Source organism: Antechinus flavipes, chromosome 3, assembly GCF_016432865.1.
Source record: "Antechinus flavipes isolate AdamAnt ecotype Samford, QLD, Australia chromosome 3, AdamAnt_v2, whole genome shotgun sequence".
NCBI classification, from domain to species: Eukaryota; Metazoa; Chordata; class Mammalia; order Dasyuromorphia; family Dasyuridae; genus Antechinus; species Antechinus flavipes.
This window is the reverse complement of record NC_067400.1, coordinates 418386343-418407562: the sequence shown is the minus strand read 5'-3', so window position 1 is coordinate 418407562 and position 21220 is coordinate 418386343. Positions and strand designations below refer to the sequence as shown.

Sequence of the window (21220 nt, the reverse complement as noted above, 5' to 3'; positions counted from 1 at the left end):
AGCTCCATTTTTGTTTTTGTTTTCAACTGTAAAATAGTAATAATAATATCTATTCTGGATATCTCACAGGATTCTTGTAAAGATTAACTGAGAGAAAAAAATGCTCAGAAAATTGTATTGTGTATATTTGGGGTACTATTATTATTAGAGCTATTCCAGTGCTAGGAATTGAGGACTCATATTCCCTGAGAAGCTTCATAAAAATTCTCTGTTTCTAGAAATCTGAATTTCTAGAAAGAGAAGGAAATGCTTTTTTTCCCCAAACCATCAATATTTATTTCTCTGGGGCTTGGCATTTTAATCTCTTTTTATGTTTATCTTGTTTTTCTTTTTATTCTACTTTGATGTTTGCCATGTTCTGAGTGGGCATTCATTGCCATTACTTTAAGCACACCAACATCCAATCATTCTTGTTTGTTTGGTTCTCCATGTTTTATATAATTTCTATTTAAATCTTGGCAAATAAAATACTCTAATTTTGCCCTTTGAATGCCCACAGCATGCATATTTCTCAGGCAGGATTTATCTCAGACTGTTATTTTTTTTAAAATCTTATTAAACTCTTTAGTTTTAGTGAAATTGCTGTTTCTTGCTGTCTCCCAACCCACAATTATTTTTAATTAACTTTTTAAAAATTTCTTTTGCTTGACATTTTATTTTTCAGACACCCCTCATAGAACCTCACGTTCCTCTTCGTCCTGCTAAAACCATTACTCAGGTAATGGAATGTAGGTGGGTTGTCTAGCTAAAAGGTCTAAGATTTAAAGTAAACATAAGCAAGGTAGTCTGTTTGTCAAATAATATGTGAGGAAAAGATCATTGTACTTGTTAAAGATATCCAGGGCCTCTTTCTCATATGTATTTATTATTATGTGCTGTCCAGATGGACTCTGTAAGTATATGGGTGGCTTTCATTTCAAAGAAAGCCAAGAGATCAGATTTGAAAGCAACTTTTGAATTTGTTCAATTTTCTGTCTTTAATCTCCTTTTTTTCTTTCCCATTGTTCATTTCTCTGCCTACTTAATTAAAATCTAGGTCCCTTCAGAGAAGATCCTCAGAGCTGGGAAGATTTTACGAAATGCTATCCTCTCCCGAGCACCTCACATGATCAGAGATCGCAAATACCACCTAAAGACTTACAGGTTTGTGAACTGCCAAGTTCCAGTGAAGATCCAGTAATGTGTGTCACAGATATTACTGTGTAGCCAGCCTCTCACTTACAATGAATATTTTTCTGAATGCCTACATATCTTCCAAGCAGAACTCTAGGACAGAGCAATAATCCTAGTGCTTGATCCTAGTGCACCAGGTTTACCGGGGGAGGGCTGACAGCACTTCCAGTCATTAGCATGCCAGGTTGACTTTCTTTCTCTTTCTTTCCCCTACTCCTGCTCACGCACGCCTTCCAAGGTTGCAGTCTTCCCAGCAGAGATCTCTCAGTGTCCCTGAATTTTTGTCTTTTGTCCCGAGCCCAATTTTTCAATTGGGCATTCAAAACAAACAAAACTCACCTTTTTAGTGCTTTGCTTAAGGTTTCTTAAGGTTTTCTTAAGGAGCAATTTGTGGCAGAGTTGATAGAATGCTGGTCTCAGAGTTAGGAAAATGCATCTTTCTTTGTTCAAATCTGGCCTCAGATACTTTTTGTGTGACCTTGTGCAAATTATTTAATCCTGTTTACCTCGGTTTCTTCATCTATAATGAGCTGGAGAAAGAAATTGCAAACTACTCCAGTATCTCTGCCAAGGAAATCCCAAATGGGGTCAGTAGAGTTGTACATGACTAAACAGAAACATGGCTGCTCAGACCTAATTCTTGAGCTAATTTGCTTTTAAATTAATTCTCTTGGGCTGAAGATTGCAAAGACCTTAACATGTCTAGCTAACTATCCCCTTACATTTAAAATATAGAGAGGATCTTTTATTATAGTTTTAAACAATGCCAAACTATTCATTCACAAAGCATATCTTTGTATATTTGGGCCATCATGATATTCCCCAAATCTCACGACTGAGAGGCCTTCACTTGATTTGTAATTTATTTTCCTGATTTAAACCGTGTGATTTTGCTTTCCTATATTTTCTGCTCATTCCCAGGAGAGTTTGTTGGAATAAAACATTTTGGGGAAGAAGGAATGAAAACTGGAAGTCAGAGATCACAATATATTTTTTTCTCTGTAGTCTTTAAGATTGTAGGCTCCTGGAGTGCAGAAATTATGCCTTCTCTTTATTAACAATGCAAATGGGAAGAAAGTGGGCTCAGGAGGCTTAGGTTTTAAGGTCTCCCCTTAGTTTTTTGACATCTCTCTCCATAGTACCAATACATCTAACCCTCAGTTGCTTGCCTCCACTATTCTCACTACTACAGAGGAAAGAAATAAGTAGCTTAGGGTTTCTCCTCCCCTCCAGAGTCACCATGATAGCAGCAGAGGATTTCCTGTGAGTTGAGAGACAGGTAGAGCATTCATCTCTTCACTAGCAACCATTCCTGTGTTTTTATGAAGGTAAATGTTCCTGGTGATAAGGAACAGGAAGAGACTGGGGAAACAAAGAGCTTCATGGCACACACACATTTGCCCTTATTCCAGGACCTAGCAGAGAGTATCATAAATTTTTCACTAGTCCAACTAATCCAGTCTCAGATACTTAGTAATTATATGACCCTGGACAAGTCACTTAGTTTTTTTCTATTGTAAAATGGACTTAATGATAGCATCTGCCTCCCAAAGTTGTTGTGGGGACCGTATGAGCTAGTATTTGTAAATCACTTAGAACAGTAGCTGGCACATAGCAGATACTTAGCATGTTTCCTTCCTTCTGTTGCATAGTCCCATAGTCTCTGGGTCCAGTGTTGTGTCCCCACATTAATTACCAATGGGTAGAGCACTGCTCATATGAATAGGAGAGAGATCATCTCAATGTATTTGATTTAAACTCCTTGAGGAATGGTACTGTGTGTATCTCATTTCATCTTTGTGTCTACAATGCTGAATTAAGTGTTCTGAATACATTAGGTAACAAATGTTTTTTTGAGTTGAATTTATTTTTTTAAAAAGCATAAGAAATACCTTGAGAAATATGTAGGTCCCATTTTGCAGAGATGGAAGCATAATCCAGGTATTTTTAACCCATTTTGTATCATGGAACCCTTATCTGGTGAAGCCTTTTTCAGGCTTCCCTTTTCAGAATAATCTTTTTTTTTTTTTTTTTCAAATCAGATAGCATTTGTTGAGCACCTATTATATGCTACATATTGTACTAGTTACATGTATACATCCAAAGCAAAGCAAATCAACTAATGAATTTATCTCAGGAAACATTTTTCAATCACTTACTATATGTAGATTGTTTTGCTCAGGAGCCCAGGAGAATGCAGAGTTCAATTCAATAAGCTCCTTTTCTATACAGATGATATTGTAAAACAGTAAAATAGTTGCCATTTTCTTTTTTTCTTAATGGTATTTTATTTTTTCAAATACATGTAAAGATAGTTTTCAATATTCATTTTTTTAAGACGTGTTTCAAATTTTCCTCCTTTCATCCTTTATCTCCGTCCTTCCTCAAGACAGAAAACAATCTGATATGGATTAAATATGTGCAGTCTTTTAAAACGTATTTCCATACAGAATAATCTTTTTAAATTCATAAAATACAAAATTTAAAAATACAAATTCAAAAGGAAATAACTTATCCTAAAATTGTGGTTCAGCTGTTTCAATCCTATCTGACTCTCAGGACTCCATTTTTTTTTTTGGCAAAGATACTGGAGTAGTTTACCATTTACTCCTCCAGCTCATTTTACAGATGAGGAAACTGAGGCAAAGAGTTATACAGCTAGTGTCTGGGGACAAATTTGAATTCACTAGTTTGCATTTTATCTACTATTATTATCAATATATATTAAACAAGCCGACCAACAAACAAAAAACAAAAACGAGTTCATGAACCTCTCCCCCTCCCCAGTATGAACCCCTGGTATAATAAAATAATCACAGAAGGTGGACCCCACACAGGAGGCAGGACTTACCTCCTTTCTCAAACCTATAGATATTTTAAAGATTCTAGGTTCTCTGCATCATTCTAGCTGCTTAATTGCCTCTAATACCTGTTAATACAATTAACCTTCCCATGAATCACTCTCTAGATCTGATCTGCTTCTGTAGTACCGACAGTTTCTAAGGAAATTCATAAAGCTATATAGAGTGCTATGGCAAGAAAGAACTTTAGAGAACATCTTGAACAACCTTTTAATTTATTAAGATGATATACCTGAGAGCTAGAGAATCTTAATGATCCTCTAAAGGTCACGCACTAGTTACTGGCAAACACAAGAGAGCATTCTAACTGCCAGCTTAGCATTCTTTTCCTTAGTTTTGACCTGTTACATTCATAACCTTTTCCTGGAACTTTATCACAGATGATCAAAAACCCTGGTGGGATCTTGGAACTGACCCATTCCCCTTAGGGAATATAGTCCAGGAAGATCAAGGAATCTCCTTTAGGTCTGCACATTTTCTAGTCACGTCTAGTCAATAAATATTTATTAAGCATCTCCTAAGTACTATTCACTATGCTAAGCACTGAAAATACAAAAACCAAAAATAGAAATACAATCTTCACCCTCAAGGAGCTTATGCCCTAATAGCAGGGGAAAAAATTACAAAAGGAAGCTGAAAAGCAAGTTGTTTAGGCTTGAAGGGCATGATAGAAAAGTTAGAGCTGTACTAGAGTATTGCTGCCAAGTGAGAAATTACTTGTCCTGAAATTAGCTCCATGGGAGTGTGGGAGTTCATGGTTTCACTCTTTAATAAGATAGGCAAAAGATTGTGATGAGGTAGAGTACCAAGACTAATGGTATCTTGAAGGATGATGAGGTTTTTTCCAATAATGAGCTTCCTGAAGCATGATGAAGAATTCAGAATTGTCTCAGGGCAATATATCACATCTCATTTCCAAGGCAAGCTTCCAAGCTTTCTTGAGATTTGCTTGTGATTTTTCAGTACGGATAAACAGTGGTTCAGCCATAGTAGTGGGATATCCAAGTGCTCTCTGATTATCTCTTTTATTCTAATTATTCTAATTAGAGATTCTAATATCTAACTGATATTCTAACTGGAATATCAATAGGACCAGTATTCATTTTGGTTTCTCTTGATCAGTGATGGTAGGAAAGCTTGTGAGGTTCCTGTTAACCCCACAAGCAATCCCTGAATTTCTTTGCAATATTTTTGGGGGGAAGCTGAGGAGGCTGGCCCATTTTTAATTCCTATTTACAAGGAGAGATATCTTAGGAATTAATGAGTAAATAAATGTACAGAAGCTGTTTGGAGCTCTTCTGATGAAAGATACTGTAGAAGTGGCAATTCTCATTACACTGAATTTTTTTTCAAAGTGATTTGCATCACCTCTAATTAGTTGTTTCTTCCAACATTCCCCCATGAGGAAGATAAGGAGTATTACTTGAAAACATAAACTGCTGCATAATTTTACTTGTACAGCATCTTTCATCTGAATAGCTCATGGGGCTCTGCAAACCTTCACTCTTTCATCCTAGGTCCTTCCCAATTGAAGTCAATCTGCACTTTGGCCTCTTCTATTTTACATAGAACTTTACTAGGACTTGACCAAATATCTGGTTTCTCTCTGCTAAACAAGGAGCCTATCAGATAACACTGCTTCCTTTACTGTTCTTAAGTTTTGGAATGGAGTGGGTTTTTTGTGTTGTCTTTCTTAGCTTGTACTATTACTTTTGGAGTTTTCTCATAATTGTCTTGAGTTGGGAATGGGAAACTATTGAACAAGAGTTTCCAAAACAGACATACATCACACTGAACTTCTCCATACTAACATTTTAAAGTGATAGAGGGAAGGGAAGGCAGGACCTTTTTTTAACCTGATTTTATTTTAACCTGATTTCTCCTTATTTCTACTTATCAGGCCTACTTATTATTCCCCATAGGCAATATTGAGTACCTTATTTCTATGTTTTTGCATTTGCTGCCTGTCATGTCTGTGTCTGGAATGATCTGTCAATTTCTCACTCAGTAAGCATTTATTAAGCACATGCTATGTCCCCATCACCAATTAAGCACTGGAGATTTGGGGGAGAAAACAGAGAGGAAAGATAGGCAGTCTTAGCCTCCAAAGAATTCAAAACTTAACAGGATCTACCTTCTTTCTTCTGTCTCTTAGAATCCCTACCTTTCTTTAAGGCTCAAATCAAGTATCATCTCCAGCATGAACCCTTTTTTGATTGCTATCCCTACCCAATGTTAATTCTCTCTATCTCTCAGTATTTTGTATGTATATGCAGGGTATCCCAAAAGTTATTAACACTTATTATTAAATTACTTTAAAATATCACTGAAGTAATCAAAGGTTAAAACTGCATGAAGATCTTTGGAACACTGGAACACTTGTGTATGCATATATAGGTATACATATATATACATGAATACACATACACACGTGTTTATGCACATATCTAAGTGTATGCTCTAAATACATACATATGTGGGTATATGGTATATATCCCTCCATATATGTACTTATATCCATATACATGTACTTAAAACAGTATATATGCATTTGTATGTCTGCATTTATGTTTGTATTCATGTGTGCATATATACTCCTATATATTTAATGTTGGGTTATCTATATAAATGCTATTTTCCTTTAATAGAAGATAAACTTGAGCATTATTATACTTTTCTCTCAATTTCTAGTCCTTAGCTTAATATCAACAACATTTTGGGGGCTAGGTGGTAAGAGAATCTCCTCCCATGATTTCACTGCTGTAAATTTCTTGGTAATTCAGCAACTGTTTTGCAACTTATAGTACACATATTTGAAACTTTTCTGGGGTTCTGAGAAGAAAAGTTACTTTTCTTTGGTCAAAAAGTCAGTACATGTTAGTGTCTAGTCTTGAACCCAAATTTTCCTAATTCTGAGGCCATGCTATGTTACCCTTTCCCTTGTACACACTAGTTGCCTAATAAATGTTTGTTGAATGGTATTTAATTGATGGATTCATTTGTCTCCCCATAGGCAATGTTGTGTGGGAACAGAATTGGTCGATTGGATGATACAACAAACCCCATGTGTTCACTCCCGGGCCCAGGCTGTGGGCATGTGGCAAGTTCTATTAGAAGAAGGTGTTCTCAATCACGGTAAAATTAAAACTGAGTTACTGGAAAATATTGTAACATATCCTACATTGTCTTTCAGAGTTTACATAGCTCTCCCTTCTCCAAAGGGAAAAAAAAAGAATTATGATCGCATTAGGGAAATCAGCAGAACTAACATCTTCTTTTAGGAATACAAGTTCAGCCACTGGATAATATTGATTGCTGAGTTCCATCATTATCTCTTCCTAACTCAGGAGGATAAATGAAAGGAAAATGAAATTGTAACCCAAGGGCATCAGTTCCAGTTATGTTTATTAGTTTGTATTCATGGTCCATTGATAGTGTGATTATATTGTGAGCATTGTACAGCCATTCTGATGTAGGACCAACTGAAGAGCATGAAATGTGCTGCTGGGCTGATGACATAAAAGTAGGTAATGAATTTAAAAGCTGCCTTTTAAATGCAGCATTGTGTAAGAGAATCCATCTGTGGACCTACTGTATGACCTCATTGAAAATCATAAACCTTTTGTCAAAGAAACACATGCTACCCAGGGCTTCTATGCCCCTGTGATCAATTTTCAGAGACAATAGATATTTGGTGACTCGGGGAGAGGTGGTATTGCTTTGAGGTAGTGAAATTTGTGCTAAGAAATTTTCGGGTAAGTGATCAAAAATCGAGTACATCCATTTAGCAACACCAAAGGGCCTGGGGAATGATTTGTAAACCTAATCTGTACTGTCTGACAGTGCTGGAGTAACCTCAGGGTCTGAAATATGGCTAACATGTACGTGATGAAGTCTCCTGGGTCACTCTCACTCTGGGCCCATACAAGATCCAAATTCTTTTGCTGACATTCAAGGCAGAAAGAATTTTTCCTCTTTTCTCAGAGTTTGGACTAGAGAATCCTCCACAGGGACCTTCTGTAATTTTTACTTGAAATTGTTTATACAAATGTAAAATACATTAACAATAAAAATTAAGGAAAAAAAGTCTACTCTGAAAGGAATAAGTACTTTAAAAAAATTATAGATCCTAGTTTAGGATCCTTTAAATAAAGAATGAGCCCTGAATGGATAACTAACTACACCTTTTGCTACTTTTCATATACCAAATGAGAGTCAGTTCTTACTGGACAAACTGATCAGTATCCTCAGAACTCAGCTACTGTGATTCTTTTGCTTGACAGAATTTGGCCAGTGTTCCTAAAGGGAATTTTAGGGAAATCCCTTGAGAGAGGTGTGTCAGAATAGGATGTAGATGGTCCTCATGACTGCAAATAGGAGGTAATGCATTCCAGCTGCAAAACACTGGGCAAGGCAGACATCAGAAGGGTGTATCAGCTTCATCATTTAGCTGCCATTTGGTTCTGCTTGCTTGGGAAGTTTCGTTTGTTTTTATTGAATTGCAACAGCCACCCAGTGTGTCCCTGCACAGAGCGGGCAGAGTCTCTGAGTCAGGTGTGTAACGGGAGATATCCTGTTCTTCCATGTTGCCCTTAGTGGACCAGGAACACCATTTCCAAGATAAATATTTGTTTTATCGATTTCTGGATGACGAGCATGAGGATGCCCCTTTGCCAACGGAGGAAGAAAAGAAGGAATGTGATGAGGAGCTGCAGGACACCATGCTGCTCCTCTCGCAGATGGGACCTGATGCACATATGAGGATGATCCTTCGGAAACCGTGAGTGAGAAAATTAGAATTGATCCATTTTAGGCTGTTACCTAAGCAGCCTGGGGGTGGGGGCCTCATAAGGTTTACCGAGTGAGAGGAAGTGTTTATTTCCAAAGCCCTGCCCTCCCTGACAGAACAAAGGAACATTCATGGGATTTGTTGCACACTAATCTGCTTTTCCTAAACCAGGCACCTTCAATTCACTTCTGACTTAGATGAAATTACAGAGATTCTCACTGGCTAGTTTGTGTATTGAATGCCTTAGGTCATCTAGTGTATCTGTGTAGTGTCCATGACTGTCCCATTGTCACGCTATAGCCAGTCCTTCCTCACTAATGCTACCAGACTGAGATAAATCAGAATATAACCGGTCATCTGCTTTCAGTCACTAAAAAAGACACCACAATGATTTATTTTTTTCTCTGCCTTATTAACTCCATTCAGCGCTCCTCCTATCCATTCCAGACAATCCAACTTAATCACCAACTATCTAGCAGGGTTTGGTTTGGGTTTTGCTCAATTCTGTGATTTTACTAAGGTAAGGAAACTCATTCCACGGAAGATCTGGCAACAGCTCAGCAATTTGGAGTCAGAGAAAGTTGATAAGGAGCCTTGAGAGGCTAAAAGATTTTCCTAGAGTTGAACAATCCATTTATGTAAAAGGGAGAAGCAGAACAGAGGTATTCCTGAACTATGAGGCTAACCTCTCTTTGCATTGTGCATCTCAGCATTAGTGCTGCATTATACGTCTAAGATTAATTCATCCTTTAAGTCAATTAGCACGTTTTATTGAGAAACCCCATCATACTAATAGCTCCCATTCCCATAGCTCTTTACAACTTTAACAAAGCACATTCTTTCATTCTGCCTCGCCTCTTAACAGAAGGGGGAGAGATCCAAGCGGCAGAATGAGAGAGATGTTTTTGGACACAGCTCATATGAGGATTTGTTTTGCTTCACTATGCTTATTTATTTCAAGAATTTTGAATGAAGGTGTGGAATTAGGGAGGGAGAATAGAGTTAGCAATACAGTTGCCAACAGAAAAAAGAGAGAAAAGAAAGAAAAATGGGGGCATTGAAGCATTTTAAAAATATGCACAGAAAAGAATTGAAGGAATTTCAGAATTCAGAAGAATTAAAGGAAACCCAGACAAGTAGGACAGCTTTGAAATTAACATTGAAGATTTTTATAAAATAAAGATTCACAAAAAATCTTTTCTTCTTTATTTTTCTATGGAAATATTCTTTTTTGGTATTTGCTAATGTTGAAATAAATAACAATTAATTTTTAAAACTACCTTTTAAACAATAGTTTTGTGAAGCAATTAGAATAAGTACTATCATTTTACAAGTGAGGAAACTGAGGCTCAGGGCTATAAGATGACTTGCCTTGCTTTCCATAGACTACAAAATAGGGAGACAATTGTTTTACAACAAAGAATTCTGAATTTGGAGCCTGAAGACCTATGTTCCAATCTATATTCGACTACTTGTATGTAACCTTGTATATCTTGTACATGTATGTATGTAACCTTGAATAAATCATTTGGCCTGCCTACACCTCATTAAAAAGTTTGGATTAATACATTTTAGAGTCTCTAATAACTCTAAAATCCTTTGAGTGAGAGCAATGGCATTTATATCCAGGTAGACTAGATTTCAAGTCTAATATTCATTTCACTATGTCACGTTACTTCTATCAGTCAAGTCACTCAAAACACATGTATTAAATAGCTACTATGTGATAGACTCGGTGCAAAGAATACAAAGAAAGGTAAAAAAAATGTTTAAATGAAAAGGGAACATGCAAACATAAGTACAAACAAAACATATTCAGGATAAATTGGAAAAAAAGCAGCAGAAGGAAGGGACTAGAATTCAGGGGAATCAGGAAAGACTTCTGTTAGAAGGCTGGGTTTCAGCTGGGACTTGAAGGAGGCCAGGGAATCCAGGGAATACAAATAAAGTGGGAGAGTGTTGCAGGTATGGGGAGAAACTAGAGAAAATGTTTGGAGTGAGGAGGAACAGCAAGGACACCAATCTGGTGTGTGGAGGTCCGTGGCCCAGATCACAGGTAGGTGGGATGTGGGGAGGATGGGGCAAGGAATGTGTGTATATTAGGTATAAGAAAACTGGAAAGGTAGGGGCTGGGACATATTATGAAGGGCTTTGAAAACCAAAGAGAGGTTTATGTATCTGATCCCATTAGGAATAGGGAGTTAAGTAAGACAGCAACATAGTCAGACCTGAGTTTTAGAAAGACCACTTTCACAGATGGATTAAGAGTCTCTGTGTAAGAAACAGCAGAAAGGCATAAAGATTTCAAGGAAATAGAAGACTTTCTGTGAAGCCTTTCTTGATCCTTCCAGCTAGAAGGGATCCTCCCTCTTTGAATCTTTTAGGTGCCCCTGTTTGACATTTCCTAATTACTTAATCATTTTCTAATTCTTCATTACAGTTATTTGTGTACATGTTTCTTAAGGGAGGTGTAATTTTTCTTTTCACCTTTCTAACCTCAGTGCTTTGCACAAAGTAGGCACTCAATAAATTCTTGTTGAATTTAATTAAGCTGTGTTCTACTTAGGGATGATTTGGCAAATTGTTCTGAAGCTATCCACATACAGGCAGATGTTTTCCTGCTAAAAGTGAAATCATCTCTCCACCCTAAAACTAGTGCCAGCCAGATGTAAAAGTTGTCACTGAATCACTAGTCTGGCCTACAATTATTATTGGTGTGTCCCAGACTAGGCTACTGAACTGTATTCTTCATATATTCCCTGAGCTCAATCCAAGAATGATCTATTCCTCAGACCAACTATCAAAATACTGTCTTTATGAGACTCTTCATTTCCATCCTTCCAATTAATCACACCCCAAACTACCAAAATGATTTATCTATTTACCAGAAAGATGCAGCATAAAGTACTGACTCATCAGGAGGACCTGGTCTCAAGGCATCTGTGATACACACAGGCTATGTGACCTTAAGGCCAGTAATATAGGGAAATTTCTGTGACTATAAGCTACTTAGTAGAGCTGATTTGCAATTTCTCATTGGAAATTCCACATTTTTAGGGCATCATAGGGTATAAATAGACATATTTACATACATATATATGTGCATGTTTATATTTGTATCATTTTAATATGTACCTAAGTATATGTGTGTGCCTGTGTTATTCCCATTATATCTCTTATCAGAACTTTCTATAAACTCCATGTCATCTTCTCAATCAATGATATCAAATTTAGTTAGAAAGAGATCCCTGCAGTTGGCATGTTGAATTAGAAAACCACAAAGTAACATTATGTTATTTATATAACACATAAATAGTAATATTTTCATTTATCTTGTTAAGCATTTCTTAATTAAATTTTAATCTGATTGCAGACACATTGGGGAATTTTATGAGCTTCTTGGGGATTGCTCAAAACTGTGGACTTCAGGTTTGGTACTTCTGCTCTACATCATCTTTATTTCCCTTTCCATGAGCTCCAAAGGGCCCTCTTTCACTTATTACTACTACATCACTCAAAAAAAAAATGCTTTCTGTTGTAGTAAGTTTTCTTCATCCTTCTTCCAACTCTGTCTTTGCTTGTCCTGGATTTCTTACACATTGGGGATATTTTCCTTCCTTCTTCCCATCATAATGCTATAGCTAAAATTCACTTTTCAAATATGTGTGTGTTTGTATATGTGTACAGGCCTTCCCAGTGACTTACCAAGCTAGACTTGTGAAAGCTTCATGATGATCAAAGGCACCCTGATTTTGTTTTAGTTCCCCAATACAAATGACAGGCCCATACCTCAGGAGTTGGTTTCATGAGTTGCTAAATTCCCCTCATCCCTAAATTCAATCCCTGGCCATCAGCTCTCTGGCGCTAAGCTTCTCTAAACATAGATCGGTCTTCATGTGGAAGCATGTGGCTGAGCCCGTAAAGCCATTCCCACCTGGAAGAACTTTCCAGTGCTTATGCTCCTTTTCATAACCTTTCAAGCCAAGTGTTTTATAAAACACTTATTTTGTGTCAGGTACTGTGCTAAGTGCTGAGGGTACAAACAAAGGCAAAAAACAGTCCTTGCTCTCAAAAAACTCACAGCCTAATACAAAAGATAAAATGTAAACAAGTATGTACAAGCAAATAAATCTACATATATACATATCTGTGCATATGTACACATGTATGTGTGCATATAAAATCTAAGATTACCTTCATGGCATGAAAGTAGAATGTTATTTAAAGCCATTATGAAAGCGGAGGCTGTTGGAGCTTTGTTCCAGCATGAGATATGGGAATGTTTTTATCTGAGAGTGGGAAAACTTAAAGGACTACTGATAAGAGACTGCATTCCTTTAGGGAAGAAGGCAAGAATGGGACTTTACAAAGTGGTAGGGTAGAACCAGGACCCAGTGGTGATGTAGAGTCGGTGAAAAGGTAGTTAGAGTAGGAGTGAGAGCTCACACCTGGGGGGGAATAGCAACACTGTCTCTCTAGGTTACCTGGGCAAAGGCCCAAACTAGTTTGACCTAGACTCTAAGCCAGCCTAAGGTTGGGAAAGAAGGCCTGGTGATCTAGGCCCTAAGTTCAGTGAGAGACTCTCTTTCGTAGGGAGAGAGAACAGCCCAGAGACATAGGTAGAATTCCCCACCTCCTTCCTTTCCAGGATCACCCTATTGCACAATGGAAGGGAGAGACTACTTCAGTTTTTACCAGAGGACTATCCTTTCTGAATCTCTCCATACTTCTCTTTCCTTGAAAGTTTTGTCTTATCCTCAGTATTCTAACTTTTTCTTCACGGATGGGAGTTGAGCAGAAAGATTAAATTAAAAATTTATTTGATAGGCCTATTAAGGAAAGGGAGTTATATAGCAAAGGTTATGTTTCTGTAGGGGACAAAAGTTGGATCATCTTAAGGAGGTGAAAATATTTCCTAGGCTAGGAGCTTGCTTCAGCCTCCCGGCAGTCTATCCTAGAAGAAATGGATTGGTTGTACTTCAGAAGGCAAAGCAGAAGAGGAAACCAATCCCTGAATATAGTTTAGCTGGCTCTTAGACAATAGAAAGACAGCCCTCTTTTGATCCAATATTCTAGCTTTCCTGACTGGTAGTTCTACTAGAGCTTACAGTCTGCTGGTGGAGACTCCAAGGACACCTTCACATCTCCAGTGTTACAGAAATAGAACCTTTACTATCATTAGTGAAGAATATATATATAATTTCAAAATTCTATTTTGTCCAATTGTTTCAGTCTCTTTCTCAAATATTCCTTCTTACATGTAATTAGATGAGAGGATTTGATTTTTAGTGCTTTATTTCTCTTGTTCAATGTCAGCTAAAAATTATATGTGTGTGTACATGTATGTTTGTATACATATATAAAAATACACACACACATACACATATAAAATTTGCTTCTGTTTCTATATCTATCTATCTGAGGCAGCTAAATGGATAAAGTGCTGGGCCTGGAGCCTAGAAATCTCATAGCTTCAAGTTCAAGTTTGGCCTTAGTTACTTACTGTGTAACTCTGGGCAAATCATTTAACTATTTACCACAGTTTTCTTATTTGTAAAATGAGTTAGAAAATGAAATGGCAAACCACTCCAATATCTTTGCCAACTTTGTCATAATGAAGTCATAAAGTGTTGAACCCAATTAAAATGACTGAACAACAATGATCTGCCTCTGCCTCCCTCCCTTCTCTCTCTTTCTCTTTCTCTCTCTCTCTCTCTCTCTCTCTCCTCTCTCTCTCTCTCTCTCACATATATATCTGTCTAAATGCTACCTATGGTTTTTTTTTTATTTCTATAGGTCATCTAGTATAATGATATAGACTGAGTCACATATCTCAGAATACTTCAATTCAAAGGAACTTTAAAGATCATGAAAGCTGACCCCACTTTCACATAAGTAAACATAGACCAATTGAAGTAAAGGGAACTCCCTAGGTTTCATAAATGGGGTTAAAATTCATTTATTCTGAATTCAACAAACACTTTCACTATGTCCTGAACCTTTTTTTTTTTTTTAACTCTATGACATGAATTTCTTTGAATTTAGCTAAGTTAATCCTCAGGCAGATCCAAAGTAGTCCAATATTTTCATCATTTATCTCCTTAGTAGAACTTGATAGAATTTGTGCTACATTAGTGTAGCATTAATTTTTACGGGAACTACAGTTAACCTCACCACTTCAACGTAACATAGAAATATTAGTATTTTTAAATAAACGCATTGAGGAATTTAATGACATGTCCTTAACATTATGCAAAGAGATAGACTTAGACTACTAGATAGAATTGGTACCAATCTGTGTTTGGTCATTGTAACCAAAAACCTTTGGATGCATCTAATATAGGCTGATAAAATATATTGATTACCATTAATTTTTTATATAACCCCTTTGCATCCAAAAGATTTTTCAATAACAGTTGCCCTTGAAAGTTTGCTTGTGGATTCAATTGTTACCAGTCAAAATCTAGATTTCACCAATTTTCTAAATTTGGGACATTTTGTGAATTTTCTACATCCACATTCCATATACAACATTGAAAGCAATAGAGTTGTACTGGCCTTTATAACTTTGATTCAGCAATTTCAGATTTATTTACTGTATTAATGGTCCCAAGTAAGCTGGAAGTGCCCAAAAAAGAGACCGCTTTATAAAGATGTATCTATTAAGCATTTAAGATTTCAATCTACATATTCAGATACTTGTTTACATGTAGTCACATTGGTTGTTGAACCAAACAAAATGATCCCTAAAAAAACCAAACAACTTTTGTTTATTAGAAAGAATGCGGATGTTCTAAGTTATTTATTCGTATATCCCTAATTTATTTCCTTTATGAGGAATGAAAATTGATCAAATTCAGCTAGAAGCATCAATATTCTATCATTATTTTTTTCTAACTAAGCCACATTGAATATTTCACTGTTGACTCTGAAAACATAAGACATCATTAAAAGTCTTGACAAGACTTTTTGTTGTCCAGCCACTGAGGACATAACAAGGTAGCAGATGCATTGACTCTATGACCTGAGCAGGACCCTCAAATTTTTCAACCCAGCACAGCTGCATTTTACAATAGTCACCACTGCCAGAGAGGTTGCAGAACTCTGATAATTACTAGGAAAGAAATAACACAATATTCTTTGATGAGAAGATTACTTTGAGAATTTGATTGTATAATGAAGATGTTGCTTTGAAAGGTACTTCCTATTGTTCTGAATCTGAGACTCGCGAGCAAAAAAAAAAGTGTCACTTGTTTTGACAGGCTACTTAGAAAAATTCTCTGTTTATTACATTAACTGCAGCATTTTATCTGTCAAACTATGAAAGAATGTCCTATAGTTTAAAAAACAGAATAGAGCTTCAGGGGATTTTTTTTGGCATGCTCTTGTTGCTATTGGTATTGGAAAAAAACACATACATTTTGAATGTAAAATTAGCTTTTTGTGCCATGGCAGACAGAGTGGTTCACAATGCCCCATTTTGCAGGTGCAGACCTGGAGGGTGTTTGAGGGCAAATGCTAGAGAATGATGACAGTTTGATCATGCAGCTGTTATAGGCCTGAGTCAGAGGAATAATCCTAAAAATGGGCCCTTGAATTTTATAGTTTTTATTTTCCATTATTTATAGACTGTGGGAGGTAACCTTATACAAAATTGATGAAAACAAGGCTTCTTTTCCAAGAAATTTATTTAGTTGTTGTTGTTTTTTTTTTTAAAATTACTTTGGGAAAAAGACATGGGTGGAGTGGAAATAAATGAATATATGGGGTGACAACATTTTCAGAGCCATAAGTAGAAGCCCAGCTGGAAGAAGGATGCTTAAAGAAGGAAATAAAGAAAATATTGTTTGCTCACCTCATCATTCAAGTGAAATTGCCCTCTCCAGTATTACCAGCGACCTCTTTGATTGCTAAATTGAGGAGTCTTGTCTCAGTCCTCAATCCTTTGATTTCTTTGCCGAACTTAACACCTCAATCCCTCCCCTTGGAGAGTCTCCATTCTGGGGATGTTGTGACACTGCTCTTTTGGGCTTCCTTTCCATAAACGACAGATCCTCCTCAATCTCTTTGCATGACTTGTCAGCCTTATCATATGCTGTAACTGTAGACATTCCTGAAGGTATTGAGGTTCCCCTTTGTCCTCACTCACTTGCTAAGCTCATCAGCTTCCATGGAGTTAGTTACCCTCTCTCTGACGGTGACTCCCTGATCTCTCTAGCTGGCTCTAGTTTCTCTCCTGAGTTCCAGTTCCACACCACCACCTGCCTATTTGACATTTTGAACTAGATGTCCTAGAGACATCTCAAACTCAGCATGTCGAAAAAAACTTGTTATTCTTCCTCTAGAATATATTCCTCTATGGGAACAATGACCCACTCACCCTTTCTTTTCACCTCTCTTTTCCAAACTTCCCTACTGATTTGAAAGTGCCACCGTCCTTTCAGTCACTGAAGTTTACAACTATACATCTGATCAGCTATCTCCACATCTCCTCATCCACGTAACTGCTGCTCTACTCAGGACCTCACTACCTCTCAATGACTATTGCAATCATCTCCCACTAATCATATCTTCCACCATTCTAATTCATTTTGTATTCACTGCGAGGTCTGACCTTTGTCAGTCTCTTTTTTCATAAACTCCAACACCTCTGTTTTACTTCCAGGATTAAATGTAATCTCTTTTGTTTAATATTTAAAACCCTTCACAATCTGGCTTCAGTTTACAATTCTGCCTTTTCATATATCACTCCCCTTTAAATATTTTATGTTTTAGTCAAACTGGATTTCTTAACTGTTCTACATACATGATATACCATTTCTCATTGTCTTGCCTTTCCATTTTTTGCTCCACATACTTGAAATGATACATGCCTTCTCCTTATTTCACAACTTAGAATCCCTACTATGCTTTAAGACAATATCTAAGCAGCACCCTTTCTACATGGCTTTTCCTGATGTTCTCAGTTGCTAGAGTCTCAGCCCTGACAAAATCATCTTCTTTAAATTTGGTAATTTTTAAATAAATGTATTATAATATTATATAATTATAATTATATAAAATAATAATATAATAAAAATATAATAAATAAAATTTAAATAAATAAATTTTTAAATTAAATAAATTTTTAAACAAACAAAAAAATAAATTTAAATAAATACATTTCTATCCCTATAAAAAATGTAACTCCCTTAGGGTGGTGACTTTTCTACTTTTGAAGTTGTAAAATCATGATTTAGCATAGTTCTTAGCATATTAGCAGCATCTAATCAATTTATGATCACTGGATAATTGCACAAGACACCCACCATTGTTCCTAAAAGTCCACTGAAGCTAAACTCTCTTCTCTGTGCAGTTTTTAAATTCCACTTGGTAGCATTGGGATAAGAAGCTCTGTCTACTCTAGGGCTAAGAGTCTATAATTCTAAAAGAACTGGAGTTAAGAAACAGGCAAAGGAGAAATTTCTTCCAAACGAGAGAGAAGAAAGTAAAATAACATGAGAGAAGAACAAAATTGTGGTCAGTTGAGAATTTTTTTAATATTTGATCTAAAACTGGAGAATTTGAGTTTATTAATTTGTTAAATTAATATTACATATTGTTGGTTAAGAGATTAGAGAAGAACTAAGCATAGATAAAGACTAGGTATTTCACACCAAGAGCAGATTTTCTACTCAGCTAAGGATGTTCTCTCTAGTACTTCATTTGGCAAGAAAGTACTAAAAATGAAGCCCCATTTAAAGGCCTGATAGAAAGGTGTGTTGAGGTGTGCTGAGAAGCAATTGTTAAATTTTCAAGGTGAGCACTTACAGAATTACAGAAATCCACAATAGCTACAAGTCAGGGCTTGATTTATTGTTTTGTTGATTGTCTAGAGTTAGGAAAGTGATGGAGAAAATGTTAATAATGCCTGTTAATCTTAAAAGTATGTCATGAAGCACATTGTTCCACTCTTAGTCTGTTAAACATTTACTAGCATACCCCTGCCTGAAAGTGAATCTGTTTTTAAAGAGCTTTATTTTAGGTTAGGATGTTTCTGAAGGTACAAACTTTAAAATCCAGATAACAGTAGGACCATATGCTCTCCAACTTCCTAAAGCCAATAGTGCTTAGTATTATAAGCTTTCAGTCTTTCTTCCAAAAAAACTAACAAAGCAAGAAGAAAAATAAACTGCCAAAGGCCAGTTTTTGTTAAATATGTCCTTCCATTCACTACATAACAGATGTTAAGAAGTAAAATACTTTATAAATATTATCCCATTTGATCCTTACAATCAACCTGAGAGGTAACTATTATCATCACTATTTTGCAAATAAGAAAACTGAAACAAACAAAACTTAAGAGACTTGGCCAGGATCACAAAGCTACTAAGTTTCTAAAGCTGTGTCTAACTTAGGTCTTTCTGACTTGAAGTCCACTATGCCAGTTAGCTTTCTCTAATAATAATATACAATTATTATTGTGTTCATCTTATAGATGAAGAAACTTTAGCACAGTAGGCATTTAATAAATGTTTATTAGTTGACTGACTTTCACAGGTTCACAGAGGAGTCTAAGTAAGCTTCAATATTATTCTTCTGTCAGTAGGAACTTTATGCCCTTCCTTTTTTTTATTAAAGTGGAAGCCAGTCCAGGATATCAGTTGGGTCAATCACTCAACAGAAGTGGGAAGATAGTGCATAAGCAAGTGATTATCAGATTTAGGGAAGATGGAGCGCTCTGTTTTATTTTTTATTTTTTTGTGAGTTATACCTATATCCACTTCTAAAAGTGATATATAGTATAGGTTATCTTGGCGAATTACAATAAATTTTGAAACAAATGAAGATGCCTACAAATATTTCAGGATCAAAATCTGAAATAGCTGACCCAGTGGAAATATCATTTGGGATCCTTTGTAGCTGGGAGATCTGAGTTCAATCCTGTCTTAGCTGACTAGGAGTGTTCTAGCATAGAATTACTAGATTTAAAACATAGTTATCAAGGTTCACTTTGGCTGCCCTTTGCCCAGAGAAAGAATTCCAAACCCAAAATGCCCAGTCATTCAGCCTCTGCTCCACCACCACCAATAAGTAACTAGGGATGCACTGATCAGGGTATTGAAACAAAACTGTCATCCTTTAACTTCTATTCATTGCTTATAGATCTGCCCTTTGGAACTGCACAGCATCAATCCAATTCTTCCAACTGAGAATCCTTCATATTTTGAAGACATATATCATTACCCTCTCCCCTCACCTTAGAACTTTTTTTTCAGACTGGCATCTTCAATAATCTCTCATACAATATAGTTTTGAATCCCTGTATCATTTTGGCAGCTGATAACCCTCTTCTACTTCCATCTCTTAAAAGAGAACACAATGATGGCAAATGTAGAATCACCATTGCAGAGGATACTAAAACTGTTACCTTTTTTTTTTTTCTGGATCTGACATTCTATTAATGAATTCTGGGTGGCATTAGCGTTTTGGAAGTTAAAATTACATTGTTGACTCCTAAAGACAGTACACCAAAATCTCTATTTTTTTTTTTGCCGAACTGTTTTTTAATTCCTATATTCTATATCATGGCACTGTGTGATAGATTTTTTAAAACTTGTGTTGGACTTCACATTTATTCATACTAAATATTATTTTATTAAGCTTAGCCCCAAATTATAGCCTGCCAAGATCTTTGTGAATTCTGTGTCCATCATTAAAAGTACTAGCTGTCAGAGAAGTGGTTATTATTATATAAAGAACTTTACAAATATTATTTTGTTTTAACCTAACAAAAACCCTAATAAATTGATGCTATTATTACCCCCACTTTATAGATAAATAAACTGAGTTTAAGTGACTTGCTCTGGGTAAAATACCTAGTAAGGGTTGGAGACCAGGTTTTCCAAACTCTTTCTATTACACCACCTAGCTGCCTAGATAAAGAGAAATGGCTTCAGATTACAGAAGACATGGGTTGCAGTCCTGCCTTTACAATTCATATACTGCCTTTGTGAACCTGCACAAGTCACTTAATCAATCATTGTCCTCCAGACCTAAGACAAGTTTTTTTTTTACTTTTTCTGTTTGTTATGAACTCTTTGGCAAACTATAGACTTCCTCTCAGCATAGTGCTTTTAAATGCATAAAATAAAATACATAGGATTTTTAAGGAAATCAATTATATTGACTTTTCCCAGCCAAGTCACAGAACTCCCAATACATTTATGGACCTTCTCAGGGTCCATGAAGTCCAGCTTAAAAACCCTTTCTCTGACTAAGTTCCAGAGAAGATGAAATATACACTGATAGAGGAAGTTCCTCACCTTCTAGGTCTGACCATGTCATTCCATTTCTCAGTAAGCTCCTGTATCTCCATTATTACTTCTAGGATCAAATGCAACCTCTTCTGTTGAAC

At 36.3% G+C, this 21220-nt stretch overlaps 1 protein-coding gene and 1 long non-coding RNA gene across 11 annotated transcripts in view; one reads left to right on the top strand and one right to left on the bottom strand.

The window, feature by feature from the left end:
- RAPGEF4 (Rap guanine nucleotide exchange factor 4) overlaps positions 1-21220 on the top strand; it is a 329401-nt gene that overhangs the window by 210841 nt on the left and 97340 nt on the right. For 7 of the 10 annotated variants that reach the window (XM_051991058.1, XM_051991060.1, XM_051991057.1 and 4 more), the window contains 4 exons: positions 665-718; positions 1037-1143; positions 7048-7169; positions 8631-8814. In XM_051991058.1, coding sequence (XP_051847018.1) covers positions 665-718; positions 1037-1143; positions 7048-7169; positions 8631-8814 — 467 coding nt within the window. Of the gene's footprint in view, positions 1-664; positions 719-1036; positions 1144-7047; positions 7170-8630; positions 8819-21220 lie in introns of those variants that run through there. The other 3 variants (XM_051991066.1, XM_051991059.1, XM_051991067.1) reach the window with 3 other exon arrangements.
- The window catches only part of LOC127557797 (uncharacterized), a 121885-nt gene that overhangs the window by 57209 nt on the left and 43456 nt on the right, over positions 1-21220 (bottom strand). The window lies entirely within an intron of this gene.